The sequence below is a fragment of the Rhineura floridana genome, chromosome 20, assembly GCF_030035675.1.
Source record: "Rhineura floridana isolate rRhiFlo1 chromosome 20, rRhiFlo1.hap2, whole genome shotgun sequence".
Taxonomy (NCBI): Eukaryota; Metazoa; Chordata; class Lepidosauria; order Squamata; family Rhineuridae; genus Rhineura; species Rhineura floridana.
This window is the reverse complement of record NC_084499.1, coordinates 21,707,742-21,727,136: the sequence shown is the minus strand read 5'-3', so window position 1 is coordinate 21,727,136 and position 19,395 is coordinate 21,707,742. Positions and strand designations below refer to the sequence as shown.

At 51.1% G+C, this 19,395-nt stretch overlaps 1 protein-coding gene across 5 annotated transcripts in view; it reads right to left on the bottom strand.

The window, feature by feature from the left end:
* Window positions 1–19,395, bottom strand: part of SEC16A (SEC16 homolog A, endoplasmic reticulum export factor) — a 39,504-nt gene that overhangs the window by 17,221 nt on the left and 2,888 nt on the right. For 4 of the 5 annotated variants that reach the window (XM_061603698.1, XM_061603700.1, XM_061603696.1 and 1 more), the window contains exons 2-15: window positions 14,840–18,600; window positions 13,580–13,722; window positions 12,138–12,226; window positions 9,692–9,812; window positions 8,476–8,671; window positions 7,290–7,461; window positions 5,895–6,037; window positions 5,226–5,287; window positions 4,086–4,224; window positions 3,159–3,401; window positions 2,908–3,005; window positions 2,342–2,423; window positions 1,824–1,941; window positions 737–848 (exon numbers count right to left, since the gene is read on the bottom strand). In XM_061603698.1, coding sequence (XP_061459682.1) covers window positions 737–848; window positions 1,824–1,941; window positions 2,342–2,423; window positions 2,908–3,005; window positions 3,159–3,401; window positions 4,086–4,224; window positions 5,226–5,287; window positions 5,895–6,037; window positions 7,290–7,461; window positions 8,476–8,671; window positions 9,692–9,812; window positions 12,138–12,226; window positions 13,580–13,722; window positions 14,840–18,514 — 5,393 coding nt within the window. In that variant the 5' untranslated portion in view covers window positions 18,515–18,600. The remainder of the gene's footprint in view (window positions 1–736; window positions 849–1,823; window positions 1,942–2,341; window positions 2,424–2,907; window positions 3,006–3,158; window positions 3,402–4,085; window positions 4,225–5,225; window positions 5,288–5,894; window positions 6,038–7,289; window positions 7,462–8,475; window positions 8,672–9,691; window positions 9,813–12,137; window positions 12,227–13,579; window positions 13,723–14,839; window positions 18,601–19,395) is intronic. The other variant, XM_061603697.1, reaches the window with a different exon arrangement.

Below are 19,395 nucleotides of genomic sequence, written 5' to 3'. Positions count from 1 at the left end.
GTGACCTTGGGCCAGTCACTTCCTCTCAGCCTCAGAAGAAGGCAATGGTAAACCCCCTCTGAATACCACTTACCAAGAAAACCCTATTTGTAGGGTTGCCATAAGCCGGGATCGCCTTGAAGGCAGTCCCTTTCCATTTCAAGAGCGGGGAGGGGGTGTATTGAGGGGGAGGTACCACAGGTGCAAGGTCCCACCTGCACTCCTCAAGCTGCTCCGCCAACAAATTTTATTCCCACTCTCCTCCTTTTACTTTGCAGGAGGCAAGTCACAGGTCCTCAAGTGAAGTCATAGCTGGTCCGGGATTCATGAACTGCAATTCTTATTTTAATGTACAGGCATTTGTAAGCCGCCCTTCATCATGTGAGTCCCAGGGCAGGTTAAACACATAAACATCACTAGAGTGTAAATTAAACCACATCAAGAGCAATTGGAAAGAGCAGCCACATTGCAACCGGAGGGATATCCCCCCCATCACACCAAAGGCCTGTGCAAAGAGGTGCAGGTTGACATGATGTCGAAACATATAGAGGTGAGGCCACCACTACAACCACAACCCCAAGTCAGGGTGGCAGCTTTAAGAGTGTTTTTTAGATTATGGTGGTTTTAATGCTTTTAAAATTGCATTTGTTTTGGTTATTTGTAAGCTGCTTTGTGAAGATTCTGCCCCCTTAAAAAGTGGGTGATAAATTTATTAGGCTTAGGCTTAAAGGCATCCCATTCCCCCACACATACACACCTGTGATTTGAGCCAATCAGCACCAGCTTTGCTGATTTCTTTGTGTAGACTCCAAACCCAACCTGAGCCATCAAGTAGCAAAAGTGAGCAGCATCCAAGAGGCCTTTTGAAGCTGTAACAGAACACGAAACAAGAGCACAAGCTCAGCTCAAGCTGGCCAAACACAGACAGGTCAGGAAAGGGGTGTGGGGCGGAGAAGCACAATTTGCTGGATGGACAAGCAGGACAAAAAAAATTAATTCAAAACCAAAAACAAATCTGGCAATGCCTGATGTGAAGCTCCTGACAGTTAAAAGGAGCAAGCATGAGGGCAGTCCCTACTTTAAAAGAACTGAGAGACCAGGCAGTGTTTAACTCAAGGTGGAGGGTGGCATTCAATGCTAGTCCTACTCAGAGTAGACCCACTGAAGTTAATAGACAACATTATTATTAATCTATTTCATTATATTCATCAATTGCCTTATACAAAAGAACAAGTCTCAAAGTGATTTGACAAAATAAAACACATAAAAGCAATTTAAAACCAGAAAAACGTAAAACAACAACACAAAATACATAAAAAGCTCATCCAGTCACATATCATAAGGGTGGGTCCTGTCCACCCCACTAAAAGATGAGCACCATGCAGGAAGCTATCTTAATTAATGATGTGTTTTAAACCTGTTCTAACCTGCCCTGGGACCTTTGGGTAAAGGGCGGGTAATAAATCTAAACAATAATAATTAATCATCATCATCATCACCACCACCTGAATGCCTGGGTGACAGAAAGGTCTTACGATGGCACCTAAAGAGTAGCAACGATGGTGCCAGGCACATTTCCACAGAGAGGGCATTTATTCCACAGATTTGGGGCCATCACTGAGAAGACCCTGTTCTCATGCGGCCACCCTCTGCACCTCTCTTGGGTGAGGCGGATGGGAAAGGGCTGCTGATGAAGACTGCAGCGTCCAGGCTGGTTCATAAGGGGTGAGGCAGTGCTGGAGGTATGGCGGTGCTGAACACACATTGACCCCTCTACCTATTTTAAGCCCTTCTGTTCCCAGAACCTAAGCGCTCTCCTCCCTCCCTCTCCTTCCATGGGTTACCAAGTGTGTCGCCCATGGTGGTGATCGTCCTGGACTCCACATCCACGTTATTCGTCAGGTTGGACAGGACCATGGCCAGGTGGGGCCTCCAGTCTCCCCATTTCTCATCTCCGCAGCACTAGAAAATTGGGGGGAGGGGCAGAGAGAGAGGCCAACAAAGTAATTTTCCAGAACCTTGCTGTGTTCTCCCTCTTGCCTTTTAGTTAGTTACTGCATTTGAAAAACACCTGATTTTATTCCCTGTTTTATAGTTCTTTTGTACACTGCCTTGAGACTAATTTAAATGGCAGCATAAAAATGCTTTAAGTAAATGAAATTACTAATTAATTGATTAATTAAGATTAGTTGCTAGGACGGTGAGAGGAATAAACAGGAATGACAAATTCACAAAGGATGGGACCACATGGGGGCGCTGAAGCGCACAGTCAAATGACAGCCCTTTGCCCAATCAGGAACCGCTGCCTCCTCCTCCGTCAGGCAGATGAGCTTAAGCGGCAGTTCCCTCCCTCAGGACTCACCGTGGATGCTGCAGGCATCCGTCCGGACATGAGCTGGTAAACGGTCTGCAGGGGGTCGTTTATTGGAAGGCTGTTGGCAAACCTGGCAAAACAAGAACACACATAACAGCCCTAAATGCCAAAAAGGGAACCTGCACCAGGGCTCTTTCAATCAGATGACAAGAGAATCCAGCAGCACCCTAAAGACATAGGAACATCAGAAGAGCCCTGTGGCGGTGGCGGCAGCAGCTGGATCGGGCCAAAGGGGGCCCATCTAGTCCAGCCTCCTGTTCTGAGAGAGGCCAACAAGATGCAACAAGCAGGACTTGAGTGCAACAGCAATGCCCCCTACTTGCAATTCCCAGCAACCGGTATTATTCAGAGGCACACCGGCTCCAAGTAGTGATTGCGGCTAGCAGTCAAGAACAATGACGAATGTATGTATTGGGTCAGCCTAGGCCAGAGATGACCTCATCAGATGCACGAAGAACAGGCACGGGTAGCCCAGTAACAAGAGCTGGGATTTTTGTTATTTAAGGTCACAGAAAACAGACCTAAGAACGAAGAGAGAGACAGAGAGATCTTACCTGGTCATCACTCTTGCGTGAGTCCGGCTGTCCATCTTGCTGGCCAGTAGCAAAGCGTGTCCCCAGAGTCCGTGCTTCATGGCCGATTCCAGAGCATCCTGTCAAGAGAGAATGGAGAGAACTCTCAAGCTGGGTATGAATCCTTCCTGGATGGTCTGAGGACAAGCAGAGAAGAGGCACAGCCTCTCTCTCTCCTCCCCACAAGAAATATGCTTGGGAAGAAACCAGCTCAGCCCAGCCCAGCTGGTTACCTTCTTGCGGCCATAAAGCAGGAGCTCCCTGAAGCGCTCTGTCTCCTTCTCGAGGCTGTCGATGGTGGCAATGAGGCTGTCCGTGAGGAAGGAGAGCTGGGCTTCCCCAGACTCCTCTTCTGCCTGCTCCAGAGCCTCGTTCGTGAAGTCGATCAGATTTGCTTCATTGGGCGACTTCCCGGGGAGCCACACAGTCTTGTGATCCCGCAGAAGGAGTTCGGCAATATCTGTGCCCACAACTGTCTGCAAACGAAAGAGACATTGACACACTCTGAAAATGCCATTTGGTCACACAGATCGTATCCCACAAGCTGCAGAGGGCGGGGTGGGATGCAATATACACAGCAGGCAGCCCTGCCCCTCTTAAACCAGAAATTACAGAAACCAAGTTCTTGGCCATGCGTGTCTTTCAGTTTGTGTAGTAAAATTAACTCCTTGGCAGGCTAAACCAAAACGGAAGCATCAATCTATAGCCCTACATTCAGACATCCTCCGGCACAACATAAAACAATCCCATTATAAAGGACAGGATGTATAGGATTGCAGCCTGAACAACTTATCTGGCTGAGTACTATCCCAGAGGTCCAAAGCTGACCCCTCCCCCAAGCTCCCACTAGGCTGCCTCTCACTTTTTGCCAACCTTGAATTGCTAAATTTGAATACTGTATAATGAAAAAGCTGAAATTAGAGTGGGGGGGGAGAACTTTTTAAACTTTTTTACTGATGTATATCTATATTGTTGATTATGATGACTAGATTTTAAATTGTATATGAAATGCTTTCCCTGTTGTACACCGCCCTGAGAGCCCAGGCTATGGGCGGTATAAAAATTTAATTAAATAAATAAATAAATAATAAACCGATCTGTGGGATAATAGGATGGATTTCACAGCTGCAGAGATTCAGGAGAAGGCCCAGGACTCCTACCCCATTCTGCCTGCACAGGAGGACGACAAAGTCCCAGAGCAGCCGGGCGGACTCCTTGTCGATCAGCACTTCGTTCTGAGAACACCGCATGGCTTTCTTCTGGGCAAAATTAATAACATCCACCTTGTGGGTCTCATCTCTAGAAGGAGGGGAAGAGAAAGCAGCAATGAGACAGACAGACAGATCGCAACCACAGACGTTGCAGTCAGTGACAAACCCAACCGTGGCACTACTGAAGGCACCACGGAGACGGACGAGCACACATTCCCCAGGGTGTGAAATGAGCTAAATCCAAGGATCCATGACTCAATAAATGCCAGCCCCAGAGGACCCCTGGAACCTGTCTTGCACCACCCTGGACGACTATGCCCACAGCCTGCTGGCCTTGCATTGCCTGCCTTCTTCTTGCACACCTTTACCCAACGCAGCTTCCTTTGCAATGGCATCATGCGCCAAAGACTGGGCTGTTAGGAACCCAACTAGCAACACTCAGCACCCTTCCCCCCCATGCACACACAAAAAGAAACTAGGCAAAACACCTACACATCCCAAAGCAAAAACACAGACCCCCCAAAAAAGCAGGCAACCTCTCCCCAAAACTGGCAACCCCCCAAACACACACCTCGTTTGTTTATAAATAAATAAATAAATAAATAAATGGGGATGGCTAGATGACCCTGATGAGCACCAAGGAGGGTGTCTTGGGGCACCACAGTGGGGACCCCTAAGTGTTGCACAGCAACAGAGAGAGCTGCTTCAACTCGGCAGCAAAGGCTCTCCAAGGCTGCAGACTCGAGGAGTCTTTCCCCGGCCCTACCTGGAGATGCTGCCGGGGACTGAAGCCAGGACCTTCTGCATGCAAAGCAGATGCTACCGTGCCCCCCCCCAGATGATCGTGGGAAAGTGCAACAGAAACGGGAAAGGAAGAGCCCCCCCCCAGCACAACCCACCAGACACGATCGCAGCGCCTGTCCCAGGTATTCCCATTTCCTTTATTACTGCTGGCCTCTAAGAAGCGACGCATCATCAGGCCTTACATTGCCTGGGAAGCACGAAAGGCACAGCAGACACCCAGCAGGAGGCAGCGCCAAGCAGCCCCCACCTGACAACGCGCAAGCCCTTACACCCCGCTTCACGTACTTGGTGAGAGGGCCAGGGAAGGCCCGCATCTCCTCTTGCTCTGAAGAATGCTGCATCACCATCTGCAAGGCAAGGTGGGAATCACATACACGGCCTGCTTAACGCCCTTAAGGAGGCAGTCCTAAGCACACCGGGGGGGGGGGGGGACTGGTCCCAGTGAACAAAATGGGGCTCAGCGGCAGGTTTTTATTTGACAGGATGCCACCAGGATGCTTTTCTTGGGAGTGAGGGGCTTATAAATGCTCTTAACAGTAAACAAGTCCAGTAGGGGCCCACTCATACGGCGGGTTACATTCCAACTAAATGCCAACTAAGCAGCGTCTACTAACCACTTTGTCTCTGTCTGAGAACGATTTGACACTAAATCCAAAGCTCCCTGGATCGTATCCTGTTTTAACTGCAAGAGCGACTCTAATTTAATATCAAGAGCCTTTTTCAGACACTGGCTTATTGAATTGTTACATTTTTATTGTGTGCTGTTAATTCTTTGTTGTAAACCAGTTTTGAGATGTTTTTAAAAATGAAAAGAGGCCTAGAAAGGCCTTATGCCCACACAACATGCAGAGAAGCACAATGGGGTGACATCCGAGGGCCTCTGACTTGCCCCTTTGCATCCAGGGGGAGGCAAGTCAAACACACAACTGCACAGCACTCAGTTCTCTTGCTTACCTCCATGCTGTGAATTTCAACCAAAGCTGGCTGTCCCTCCGAGGGCAGGTTCGAGAGCACTTTTATCAGGTGGCCCCCAGGGCCAAATCTTGCACAGACGTGAGGCACCGAAAACTTCTCGGGCGTCAGAGGCCTTGAAGGGACTGTGAGGGGGAAGGAGGGAAGAGAGCCAGGTTACAAACCTTGCAGGCGCTGAGTGGCTGGTTCCCCCTTCCTGGGACCTAACAAGACCAGATGCGTAAGGAACCTGCAGGCTCCAGCACAAACTGGGAACAGAGGAAGCTGCCGGATACGGAGTTAGAACCTTGGGACATCTAGCTCACCGACTGGTAGCAGCTCTCCAGGGATTCAGACTCAGGGGGCCTCTCCCAGCCCTACCTAGAGACGCCACTGGGGACTGACCCTCCATGAGGCCTCCTCGCCATCAGCTGTCACCCCGGAGCAGCAGCCATTCCAGTGGCTCATCCCACCAGCTGTGCCAGAAGACCAGCTCCATCAGGCATCTCCTGCCCTCTGAGCTGTTTCTCTGCCAGCTGTGCTCACACTAAGAACTTCTCCTTAAGAATGGCTGCCTGAGCGTGACTGTCTCCTCTTCTGGCCCCGGCCCTTTTCCCTCGTGTGTTGTGTCTTTTGAGACCGTAACTCTTCCCTCTTTAATTGACTGCATCGAAGACACTAGGAGCCTCTCTAGCTGAAGAGTGAGGTATAAATGCTGTCGCTTGTAACCAAACAAACCTCTGGAGAAGGAGAGATGGTGGCTTCCCAGGGCAATCCCCTGCTCCCCACCCCCGGTCACTTATGGCCCTCCCAAGGCACATTGCAGCTCAGATGAAAAATAAAACATAAAAGTTCTGCTGTGGAAACTAAGAGCTTGGACTTTTTTGAACTACAACTCCCATCAGCCCAATCCAGTGGTCATGCTGGCTGGGGCTGATGGGAGTTGTAGTTCAAAAAAGAGTAACTTTTCCAAGCTCTGGGCAGACCTTTGCAGGCCAAGGGCCGTATTTCCTTCCAGGGGCCACATACCAGTGGTGGACGGGGGCAAAGTAGGCAGGGCAAAGAACGTGAATTTTACCTTTGCACAGCAGGCTGGCTTCTATATGCACGCACGCACATACACGCACACTCTCTCTCTCCTCTTTGCCTTCTCATTCAGGGAGGCAAAAGGCATCATCAGAGTTTGAGGACGCGTTCTAGCCACTCAAAACCGGGCTGGTGAAGGATGTGGCTCAGGGGAGTCCCGAGGGCCAGGCAGAGAGGCCTGGAGGGCCACATTCAGCCCCAGGCCTGAGGATGCCCATCCCAAGCTGCCCTGTAAAGTGGCAGGGATGGGAAGCCTCTTGGGAACCAGAGGGAAGCCAGTCCAGACTCCTCAAGCAGCATCAGAGGCACTACCTTGTTCTGCAGCTGGCCAAGCAGGCTGACCCGAGTAGCTATCCGTGAACGGCGGCTGGATGTCAAAGTGGGAGTATCCCCCGCAGGAATACTCCGCATGGAGCGAGGTGGGCTGGTGGCCGGCTTCGTAGGCGTTGGCTGTCAGGTCGTGATTGCTCCGATACAGCTGGCTCTGGCGTGGAGGCATAGCAAGCGTTTGCAGGTGTCAAAGAGAACAGCAACAGGCAGAGACGGCAGAGAGACAAGGGACGACACAGATGGCCCAGCCTGCTTGCCGCCGAATGTGGCTTCTGAGGCCCCTCTGGACTCGGCAGCCTCAGAGTGGAAGCCAAAGGGAAGAAAGGCTTCCCTGGAAGGGGCATCTGCATGCTGGGCTGTGGTGCCTGCAAGCTGCTTCCAAAAAAACCTGCCTCGTGATTGACAACAAAGCTAAATGCAGATCGTTGCCTGACAAGGCGTTTTCTCCTGTGCATTATCTCCTTATGGATATTTCAAAGAAAGAGGGACACTTCTTTTAAAAAAACTGCAAAAATTCCAACTGTCCAATTTCTGAGATTTCAAAGCAACGCACTGAGCCACAGGTGATCGCAACACAAGGCAGGTGCAACCCACCTCGATAAGCAACTTAGGATGCTGTTTACACTAAGCAGCTTACACTGAGCATTAGAAGATTCAGCACAGAAGAACAGGGCTCTTCACACCCCTTAGCTGCGCTACGGAATTCGCTCCCACAAGAGGCCGCAAGGGCCACCACCTTGGAGAGCTTTAAAACTCACGGAGGGATTAAGGCTATCAGTGGCTAGCAGCCACAATGGCCTCCCCTTCCTTGCCGGAGGCAACCCACCTCTGAACATCAGCACCTGGGAATTCCAAGTGGGGAGAGTGACACTTTTGCGCTCAGGTCCCGTTGGGGCACCTGGTTGGTCACTGTGAGAACAGGACCCTGGATTAGATGGGTCACTGGCCTGATCCAGCAGCCATGCTCAGTTGGGGCCAATACAAGTATAACCCCGAGATGCTTTTTTTTTTTGAGTGGGAGGGGGGAGGGAAGAAACATCAGCCAGGCCTAACTGAGGCAGAGGTACCACGGGGGGTGGGGTGGGGAATACAGGCTGCCACGCTCCTGGCTTTGTGGCACTGCCAGGCGATTCGTCCCAAGGGGGCAAAGTGGGGGCCGTGAACTTACCTGCTGGGAGCGAGAGCTGAAGCTGCTCTGGCGGCTGTGGGAGCTGCGGAGGCTGTGCCCAGAATGCTCGCTGTGGACACTGCGCCGGTCAAACTCATCCCCCCCATAGAGGTCCCGGCGGGTCTCCAACTCGTCTTCAAAGCTGCCCGCACAGCGAGGATCGTAGCGCCAGTGATCTTCGTACCGGTCATGACTGCTGGGGAGGTAAACAGCAGCACCACAAGATGGCTTAAGGCAGGCCTTGCCGCACTGGGGAAAGCGCCAACTTGAGGGTTATTCCCATTAAGTCAGAGGTGGGGAGCTCGCAACACCCTTCGATGCTGCTGGTCAAACTGGCAGCCGGGGCTGAAGGCACTTGAAGCCCAACAACCTCCAGAAGGCCACAGATTCCCCACCCTGCACGGAATGGTACTCCAATTACGTTGTGTCAAATGTTAAGCACGGAGGAGAGCTTTAGCTCTGCGTAGTACAAAAAAAATAAAACTAAAAAGATCAAGTGGCTCACGAGAGCTGAGAATGACTAAGTGAACGCCACTCAGCCCGTCCAGACGCCACACAGAAAGCAGCAGCCGCAGCCGTGGATGCCTCAGGCAGCCTGAGGTTGGGGGTGCAAATAGCAAACACATATAAGTGAGGAGCAAACCAGCCACTTGACTAGCTCAGCTGCTCTATTCTGCAAGACAGAAAAGTATCGTGTTCCATTTCTCACAAGCCCAGAACACTCACTCTTTCTCTCTCTCTCACACACATGCTGCTTTTACTTGTGTTTTGGTTTTAAAATGAATAAGGAGAGGTGGAACAGCAACAGAAATGGGGGCAAAGGTGTTTTCCCCCTTCCTTCAGAGTCGACTTGTTACTGTGAAAATGAATTCCGCACTATTGTAGGAAGAGAGATGGACATCTCAACTCCAGGTAAAAAGCACTGCAGCCTCTTCATTGCAGCAGTCCCCAAAAAGGACTGGGTGCATTCTCTCCGGCAAGCTCAGAAGCTGGGAGAACCTCAGCAGCTTCTATGACAGGTCTTTGCAGGGCATCATCCTGAAAGCCAAGCTGCCAAGGAGTTGCTTCATTCTGTTTAAACACAATGCCCAGAATTTCATCCTGTTGCAGCACAAGCTTAATTCCTCCTGGAGCTGGGGGTGGGGGTATTTGGGTGTTTTAAGAAATATCATCAAGACCCATCCTGCCAAAACAACGCATCCAGCTGTTTACAAACCTGTTTCCGTAGGGATAGGCCTCTCTCTTCTGGTAAGGGGTCTGCTCTTGGTCGTACCAATACCGCTGGTCATAACCTCTAGGATCTCGGTACCTGGCATCATATGGGTAACGGCTTGGATCTTAAAAGGGCAAAGACAGGAGAAGAGGATATGTCACCCCAGAAGCTTTTAATGACCATTTTAAGCAAAGGTAGCCATCGTCGGTAACCCCCTGCACCATAAGCTGAGAGCATCTGCAAGCATTCTATGAGGCACATTTCAGGCATATTGAAATCAAAATCTAAAATAGCATCCCTGCTCTTCTTACAGGGTGTGTGAGCATTATATGGCCTTGAGACCATTTTGCCTACAGCTAAGAACGGTGCTGGGTAGTCCCCTCTGAGAACTCACGCGGGGTCAGATTTTGAAGAGGATGGATTTTGCCATTTAAGTGTTCTCTCTCTCTCTCACTGAAAAATGATGTTTTTTGGTTGGACTGATTTTTAGCCAGATCCCAGGTATATTTATTGTGAAGTAAATCCCCATGGAGCTTCTTTACTAGGGCATCTCTATATAAATCCTGCCTTTCTACCTATAACGATGGAGACACTCAAGGACTTCTATTCCCAAGCCAGCATCCGTAAGACTGCAGCCCAGGAGTTTCAAAAACAAACTCCTCAAGGTTTTTTTTTTAATAATAAAATTAAAACATGGGCGCATTTCCATGTATCATTCCAGAATATAAAGGTGGCGAATTTTTTACCAACAGTATTTTTTACTTATTTATTACATTTATACCCTGCCTGTCTTTTCATGATAGAAACCCAAGGCAGCTTCCATATGGTTCCCAGGCGGTCTCCCATCCAGGCACTGACCAGACCCGACGCTGCTTAGCTTCAGCAAGGAGCTGGCCTCAGGTGCCTTCAGACCATGGCCTGGGACCTGGGACCTAGTTTTCTTTTTTCTTCTCAAGCTTGTATAATTGCCAGCTTTATCATTAAAATAATATCCCCCACCTTGGCTTGACTTTTACTGTGGATGGGTAATTGTCACTCCAGATTTACAAATTAAATATTCACAAACCTTCCAGGTTCAGTGCTGTGTGGCAGGTTCAATCTATAGCTTCACTTGGTAACCAGGACTTAAGCCAGTAGGGGGTTACGAAGGTTAACAGGCATAATTGGGGAAGGGCTGCAGCTGAGTAGATAAAGCACCCGCTTTGCATGCAGAAGAGCCCAGGTTCAGTCCCCAATGACATCTCCAGGTGAGGCTGGGAATGTTTCCTATCTGAAGCCCTGCAGAGTCGCTGCCAGTCAGAGCAGGTCATACTGAGCTCGATGGAGCAGCAGGCTGACTCAATATAAGGCAGCTTCCTGCGTTCCAATATAATACGGCAATTTTACTGTAATGCGCTCTACGTTGGGTTACCCTTGAAGACGGTCCGGAAATTATAGCTGGTACAGAATGCGGCGGCACGGTTGATTAAGAACAGCCGCCGCCGTGATCATATCACTCCAGTGCTAGAAGATCTGCACTGGCTACCAGTTGTTTACCAGGCCCAATTCAAGGTGTTGGTGTTAACCTTTAAAGCCCTACACAGTTTCGGTCCAGTTTATCTAAAGGAGCACCTCCAGCATCATCAAATATGCCGCCTGACAAGATCAGCCTCACAAGACCTTCTCTCGGTCCCACCAGTTAAAACAGCTAGGCTGGTGCAGACCAGAGAGAGGGCCTTCTCGATTGTGGCTCCCACCCTCTGGAATTCTCTGCCATGTGACCTTCACCATGCCCCCTCCCTGGTAGGTTTCCGCCGAGGATTGAAAACTTGGCTGTTTAGGCGGGCCTACGGGACTCCTGGGTAATCTGGTTTTAGTCTGTAAAGATGTGGGGGGGGTGGATTAATTAGAGACTGATGTTAATATGTTGTATTTTAATTTGTATGTACGCCGCCTAGAGTGGCCGTTAATTCGGCCAGATAGGCAGCTTAGAAATAAAATTTTATTATTATTATTATTATTTTATTCAGAACGATGAGAACTAGAATCTTACTTTATTTTTTAGGGGAAGGGCCCCAACTCAGTGGCAGAGTACCTCCTTCACATGCAGAAGGCCACAGGGTCAGTCCTTGGCATCTACAGGGGGCTGGGAGCGTCCCCTGCCTGAAATGCTGGACAGCAGCTGCTGCCAGCCAGCATAGACAACGCAGTTAGATGAACCAAGGGTCTGACTTTGTCTTAAGGCAGATTCTGATGTCCCTAATCAACCACAATCTTCTACAACACAAGACCATCTCTGTGTGCCCGTTTTGCTTCACTCCATCTTGGCAACTGTACCAGCATTGTCATGGCCCTCACTGGAAAGTGGGGAAAATATCCTACCAGTTTTAAGCTCATTGTTAGATTTGAACAACGGTTAATAAAAGAGTTTTGCTGAAGGACAAAAAAAAAATCCACTCGTGTCCCCTACCGCCGTAATCGTAGGGATTTGCATAGTAGTCTGCGTAATAATCGCTCCATCCGCTTTTGGTGCTGTAATAATCGTCGGGATATCCTTGTCTGGAAAAGGAGGAAACAGAGGTTTGTTGTTTGCTTGTTTTAAACATTGACAATCAAAGGGTTGGATCCCATGCAGAGTAGGCCCACTGAAGTCGAGTGACATGCCTAACTTAGGTGCATTAATTTCAATGGGTCTAATCGGAGTAAGTTGCACACAACAAAGAGATTCACCCCCCACTATTTGCATGGAGCAACATCACACAACTTGAGATTGTTAACTGGTTGTTTCTTGATAAGTAACACACACACACACACACAACGCTTTTTGGTTTCCTATTTTCCTCCCAATGTTTAGGACTTTTTCACAAGCGCTTGGTCCTTTGCTAAGCCCAGGGATGTTTATCCTTTGCTGTGGCAAAAGCTCTTGTGCTCAGGTCCTGCTTGTGGGCTTCCTCCCGTTGGGGCATCTGGTTGGCCACCGTGAGAACAGTCGGTTGGACTGGATGGGCCCCCTTTTGGCTTGATCCAACAGCAGCAGCCAGGATCTTCTTATGGTTCACATTTCTATGGGCAGAATTTTACCTGCAGTGGTGTTTGTGGTCCTGAGAAGCCCATTTTTTGCCAACGTTAGTACTCAGAGTAGACCCACTGAAATTAATTGACATGGCTAACTTAGGTTCATTAATTTCAGTGGGTCTACTCTGCTCCAAGTAGAACTTAGCTGGATACAACCCTTTGTTTCTAGAAGGACCTCAAGCTCATCAGCATCAACATTCAGGCCCCCCTCCCTCCAGGTCTTTGGAAGCACTAGATATCCCAGGCACTGTACAATGCTGGCAGTGGTAGATAGTGCCCACTGGGACTGGTGGGACGGAAGGCAGGGAGGCCAACAGTAGAGGGAGTGAGAGAGCCAATGGCAGGCAGAGTGAACTCATTCTAGCTTTGCCTCCATCCACCTCCTCCCTGCTAAGTTCTACAAGGACAACTCTGAAAGTGAGGAGGAGGAGGAGGAGGGGGGAGCCAATAGGCAGGGCCACCCCCTCTCCTCTGCCAGGACTGATCATAAGGAAGGAGGCAGGCAAGCAGGCGGGACACAGTGAAGGCGGCCTGGGACAGTCCTCTGTTTGCCTAACGGACCAGCTTCCGGGGAATGCTGGTCTCCCGGAGAGGAAGAGGGGAGCCACAGTATTACCAGTGGCTAACATGCAACCCCTTCAGGGGCAAAGGCAAACCCAACTGCGGCTGGCCATATGGAAGACAAGAAGACCAGGCTTACAAAGCAAGAAGGGGAAACACGATGCACGGCGGCTGGAACACGCTTCTGACACGCTCGGGGAACTATTCGAAGGCGCTGGGTGGGGGTGCTAAGGGGACATGCAGGCAAAGGCCACTCCTCCTCTGAGAACTGCACACCTTGACGGGGGTCTATCCGAGGTGTGGCTTGCTCTGGAACTCGGGCGCTCAGGTTCCGCGGGCTGGTAACTCCCAGAGTTCCTGTAGGCTGCAGCGCTGTCATACTGCCGGTAGGAGAGGTCATATCGCCCATATGGGTCCTCCTGCAGACGAGAAGTTTCATACGACTCAGCAGCACATTCAAGAGCCAAAGTCTATGTGGGCCCAGATTCCCCTCCTCTCCTGGCTGACCTTTGGTCAAGTGGCTAACTGGCAAACTTTTGGGATCAACAAACTGCTCATGTGTTAGGAGAAAGGGGAGCTCATGCAATCTTTTTTCTCCATGACAGGGTGAACCTGCATGACCTCCCCCGTCGTTGTTACGCCCTGTTCAGATTCAAAAAGCCAGCAAGGGGGAAGGGCCGCACCTCAGTGACAGACTAGATGGGTGCATGCTCCTGTTTAATCCGGCTCTGCCTACAGAACCATGAGGACTAGAAACTTACACTGCTTTTAGGGGAAGAGCCATAGCTCAGTGGGTAGAGCATCTACTTTGCACGCAGATGGCCCCAGGGTTCAATCCCCAGCGGCACCTCCAGGCAGAGCTGGGAGAGACTCCCTGCCTGAAACCCTGCAGAGCTGCTGCCAGTCAGTGCAGACAATACTGGGCTAGATGGACTCCAACGGGTCTGACTCCGTCTAAGGCAGCCTCCTCTGCTACTTCTCCTGTTTGGAGTTTAGTCTGCAGTTTTTAAACCACTTTACCCCGACATCTTTCTGCTAATTACATAAGCACACCCAGCAGTTAAAGGCAAGTTGGGTGGGTGGGTAAAAAACACTTCAGCCAAGGAACTGCATGAAACTAGCAAAGTCTCTGGGCACGTTCACATGACATGCGAGGCCAGCCTTTCCCAACCTGGTGCACCCAGGGTCCTTAGACGAGAACTCCCATCAGCCCCAGCCAACATGGCCAAGCGTCAGGGAGGATGGCGCGGCCGTTCAAAACACCTCGGAGGCCATCAGGGTGGAGGCGCCTGGCTCACGGCTGGATTTCACCTAGTCCCCTGGTTCCCTTTCCAGCCATCACCCATTCAGAAGAGAGAGGGGGAAAGTGATTTTGTGATGCTGACGCAACCCCCCTTTCCTACTAAGCCAGCCCCTGAGCTTTCTCTGGGTCTCTGCCAAGAAGCCCACCTCACCCACTGCCCCAACCTGCAGTCAATGGCTGGATGGCACCGGTGGTGGTGGTGGGAGAGAGATAGCTTGCAGGTTCCACCCTACCTGGTAGTACAGGTGAGCTGTCCTGGGATCCACTGGAGCATAGGGCGGCTGGTAGGACGGGTAGCCGTCATAGGGATGCCTGTAGTAGTAATAAGGGTTTGGTGCTGGGCCAAAGGCACTCTGAGGAGTCTGGGAAGGGGGCGGGCACTGGTGCTCGTGCTGAGGCCCGGCTGGCTGGCTGGCACTGCTGCTAGCAGCTGTCGGAGCAAAAGGCTGGCTGGTGGCAGCTGGAGCACCTGAGGGCTGGCCCGAGGACACCGGCTGGCTCTCCATGCTCACCGGAGCACAGGCTGCTGGCGGCTGCACCACGTACCCTTCTGCAGCGCCAGTCCTGTGGCTTGGCAGCAGCCGAGCAGACCCACTTCCAGAAGGTGCATGGGGATACGACGGCTGCTGAGGGGGTGCTGCCGCAGCCTGCCCTTGCTGCTGCGAGGGGGTGGCTCTACCCGACAGAGGCTGTGTGTCTTTTGTGACCTGCTGATAGAAGAGCTCTTGGTCATGAGCCCCGGGCTCCGCTCGGCTGGGTGGCTGAGGGAACCCCGGCCTGCTGAAAAGCGACGGGCTAGGCCCCGGGGTGCAAACGGTCCCGCCACTTTGCTCCAAGGTCTTTGCTACAGTAAAATCAAGTGCTCTCAAAGGCTCTTGGCTGCTTGAACTGTTTTTGGGTCTACTGTGATTGCTATTCGTAGGGACCATGCTGAGGGCCGGAGGGATTGACGCCACGCCTGCAGCGCCACGGGAGCCAGAAGCATTAGCCCTGGGCTTGCTAGCCAAGTCTGGAGGCGGCCCTTCCAAACTGCTGGCCTTTTGACTTCCGGGAGCTAAGGTGAGCGGGCCTTGGGAGACTGGGGGTGTCAGCAAGTTTGCAGGTTTATTCGAAGTCATTTCAGAAGAGCTCAAAGGGCCTTGTAAAAAATTGGAATTTGACAGAGCTGCCACTGCAGCAACAGACGTGTGAACTGTAGGCCCAGAAGGGTGACCGCTACCGTGCATGCCCAGCAAAGACATATTGCCAACCCCAGGGTCTGTTGCCAAGTGATTAGTCTCGTTCTTGCTCAGCTGATGAGCGAGAGAGAAATTAACTGGCTGGGCCAAGCTGTAGCTTTGATTTGGCTGGGCGATCAAGACAGGCTGGTTCTGGAGAGCCTCCGTAGGTGGGGAGGAAAGGAGGCTTGCGTAACCTGAACTTGTCTGAGAACGGAGTGCCTCTTCATCACCCATTTTGGGAGGGTTCTCCAAGTTTTCAGAAGAGATGTTTCCCGCTGGAGACACTGGGAGGGGGGCAGACCCCGGCTTGTTAGGCTGGTGGCCGGGCAACCCCTCCTGGGGGGGCTGAACCACCCGGACCGTCTGCTTAGCTGGCACATAGACTGCTGGGGCCGCTGGGGCAAGAAGCACATTGCCCGCAAAATCCGGCAATTCGTTGTGTGCCCAGAGCGTTGTGGCTGGGCTCTCACACTTCTTAACGTTTCCCTGAGCCCTGGCAGATGGCTTCTTGTCAGGGACCAACTGCATGTTTTCCACCAGGGATCCATCGGTGGGCTGCAGCGTGCTCACAGAGCTGCCCGCCACCATGAGAGGCAAGGGATGGGCCTGGGACGTGGAAAGAGTTTCTAGGTTATCAGGAGGCTGCTCAAGGTTCCCTGGGGAGGCCACTGGCGTGGCTGGGCTCTTCTTAGCACTCCTCTGGCTTGGGCGACTCTCTCTCAGTTCTGCCACCATCTTCGCCTGGTCAGCCTCTGTGGGTTTGACTCCCAACCCATAGGACCTGACTGGCTCAAATGAACTGTTTGCGCTCGTCTGAAAGACTCCCATGGGCTTCGGGGGGCTTGGGGTGGGCGCCTGAGAGTGGTAACTCTTGCTGGGGCTCTGTCCACTTGCATTCCCACCCAAAGGAGAAGAGTCAATCTGCTTGAAGAAGCTCACTGCAGAATCCTCCTCTGGCTTCCCACTTTCTTGCTGAATGAACGTGCCCAGTTCCTGCAGCCGGGCCAAACTAGAAACGCTGTGGTGGCTCAGGTTACTGTAGTTGGAAGAGACGCTGTCAGAGCGGACGGGTCGAGGCAATGAACCAGGCGCTTCTAGATTTGGTCCTGCTTCCAGTCGGCTCGCAGCACTATTCTTTGGAAGCGACGGTCCCAGCAGCAAGGCGTACTTGTTTGGGTCTGGGATCGCACCTGGGGACAAATGACCCTGGTTCAGCGACTCACTTGGCAAAACTTCTTGGTTCTGAACGCACTCTAGGTTTTCAACGTTTTCATACTGTGGGCCAACACAGCCACGTGATCCACAGAGGCCACCTTTGTCCTCCGGAAGGAAGACTGCATTTTTACTGGCCTGGGTGTCACTTTGCTCACAAGTGGTTCTGAAGGAATGCTGGACATCCACTCCCTTTGGTAGAGGCTCAGCCGTCGCCACCAAGCCTGCACTACCCTGCAACGGAGAGAAAGGAGCTGCCGCAATCTGCTGAGAATGCAAGGGCTGATAGTAAGTATGTCCCATTGTCTGCGGAAAAGCATCAGTGTCAGCGTGGCTGGCCTGGTCGGCTCTTTCTGACGAAAGTATCTCCTCGTTTTCAGCCTCGTCTCCTTTAAAAAACATTGAAATTGTTCCTGAATCTGCCTCAGCCGGGCCCTGCCCACTTGCTGCCTCCGACACGCTTTGAGGTTGGGCTGGCGAGCTGTTTTCCTGAGTGGCGGGGCTGCCGAGGGTGTAGGCTGATTCAAGGGGCTGCAAATAAAAATGTTCTTGAGGGAGGTAGCCTGGCCAAGGACTCGCCCCTCCTGGGTTCTGCCAAGCGCTGTGGTGATGGCGGCCGATGCTTTGGGTGGCAGCCACGCTGGACGCATCTCCGTACATCAATGGTGCCTGTGCAGTATTATGGACAGCAGGTTGCTGTGGAGAACTCTGGTGGGGACCCAGGTCGGAAATACCAGCAGTAGACGAAGTTACAGCGTAAAAGGCATTTGGGGGCGACGGCTCTGGATAGGGAGAATAAGCCTGGCCTTGGGGCTGCAAGCTACTTTGGGAAAGCTTCCACTGAGGCAGAGTTTGCTGGGCAGGTGGGAAGACAGGCAGTGATGCTGATACTGAAGTGGGGTCGCTCGGATTTCTGCTGGCCTCTTGCCCGCTTGGAGGCTGGTCTGGCACAGAAGCCAAACCTGGGTGTCCGCCAAGAGAATTTCCCATGGAATGAGACTGCCCCAAAGGGTTGTTGTGTCTGCCGTGCTCCGCGTTCAGATGCATTTCAGCACTGTTTGTAACATGAGGAGGAAACGAGGGCAAGGGAGCCGCCATACTTGAAAATGTGCTGTTTGCTCCAGGGTGAGAGACAGGTGCCGGTAAAGATGGGTGCAGTCCATGAGCGCCATCTGCAATATGCGGGTGAGGAGGAGGAGGATGGCTAGCAGCAGGTGGAGGAAATGTCATGGGAGAAAAAACTTGCATAACTGGTGGGTCCTCCTTGGGGGTGCTGCCACTGAACGGGGCACCTTGGGGCACCTGCTTGCCAAAGGCAAATGGGTCTGTCACAGGTTGCACCGGGCCAGTTGCTGTGGAGACAGGAACATTTGCCCGCCGGCCAAACGGGCCGTTTCGCCAATACATGTTCCGTGACGTCGCCAAAGGAGGAGGCCCCCCTGCCCCGGTGGGCACGGCCTGTGGTGGAGGCTGCATGGTACACGCCGAGCCACGTTGCTTTGTCGCTTGGGAGAATTAAGGGTGGATGCCGTGGGACTGGCTTCTCGAGCGTCATGCACACACTGCAATGGAGGAAAAGAAGCAGACATTGGGAGTTAAAGAGACTTTTCATTCCAGAAGAAGCATCAGCTAAGCATAACCAGAAGTCACTTACACTTTGGAGGGGGAGGAAATTATAATCTTTTTCAGCGTTTACTGGACGGTGTCAGTGATAGAATAATAGAATAGTAAAGACAAAAGCTTTGCATCCTTGTTTAAACTGTAGATTCTGAATCGTGCTTATTCTACGTTAATATTCTCTCTCCAACTTCTGTAACTTTCTTTCTACTCTCATAATAAATATTAAAGGATAGCAAAACGTATGGCGGCAGGAAGTTCTTCAAGCCACAGCTAATTGTCACATGATACAACAGTACTTTTGTTTCCTCATCTGCTTATAGTTTGTGCATTTCACTTACATAACCTGTGCAAGGTTATTTTCTATGCTGCAATTTTTATGCATTCACATTAGTGCCACCTTTTTAGGTCACACAAAAATCACAAAACGTTATTCAGAATAACATACTAACTTTAGTATGTGTGGAGAGCTCTTCATATAATTGTGTTTTTCTCCAAGGTATGACTCATCATTACAGTAATTTTTAAGAACTATAAAAGAGACTTTAAAAGAAAAAGAAAAAATACAGTTTTTAAAAATTGGCCTTTTTCCATAGAAAAATATATTACAAAGCTGTCCACACACCATCACTGATTTGCATATATTCTTAGTTCCATTTTTTGCTTGCTGCCAAGTAATTTTAATGCAAGAATTGAAATGCAACTCTCCCCTCACAGAAAGTTGCATGCAGAAGGAAATC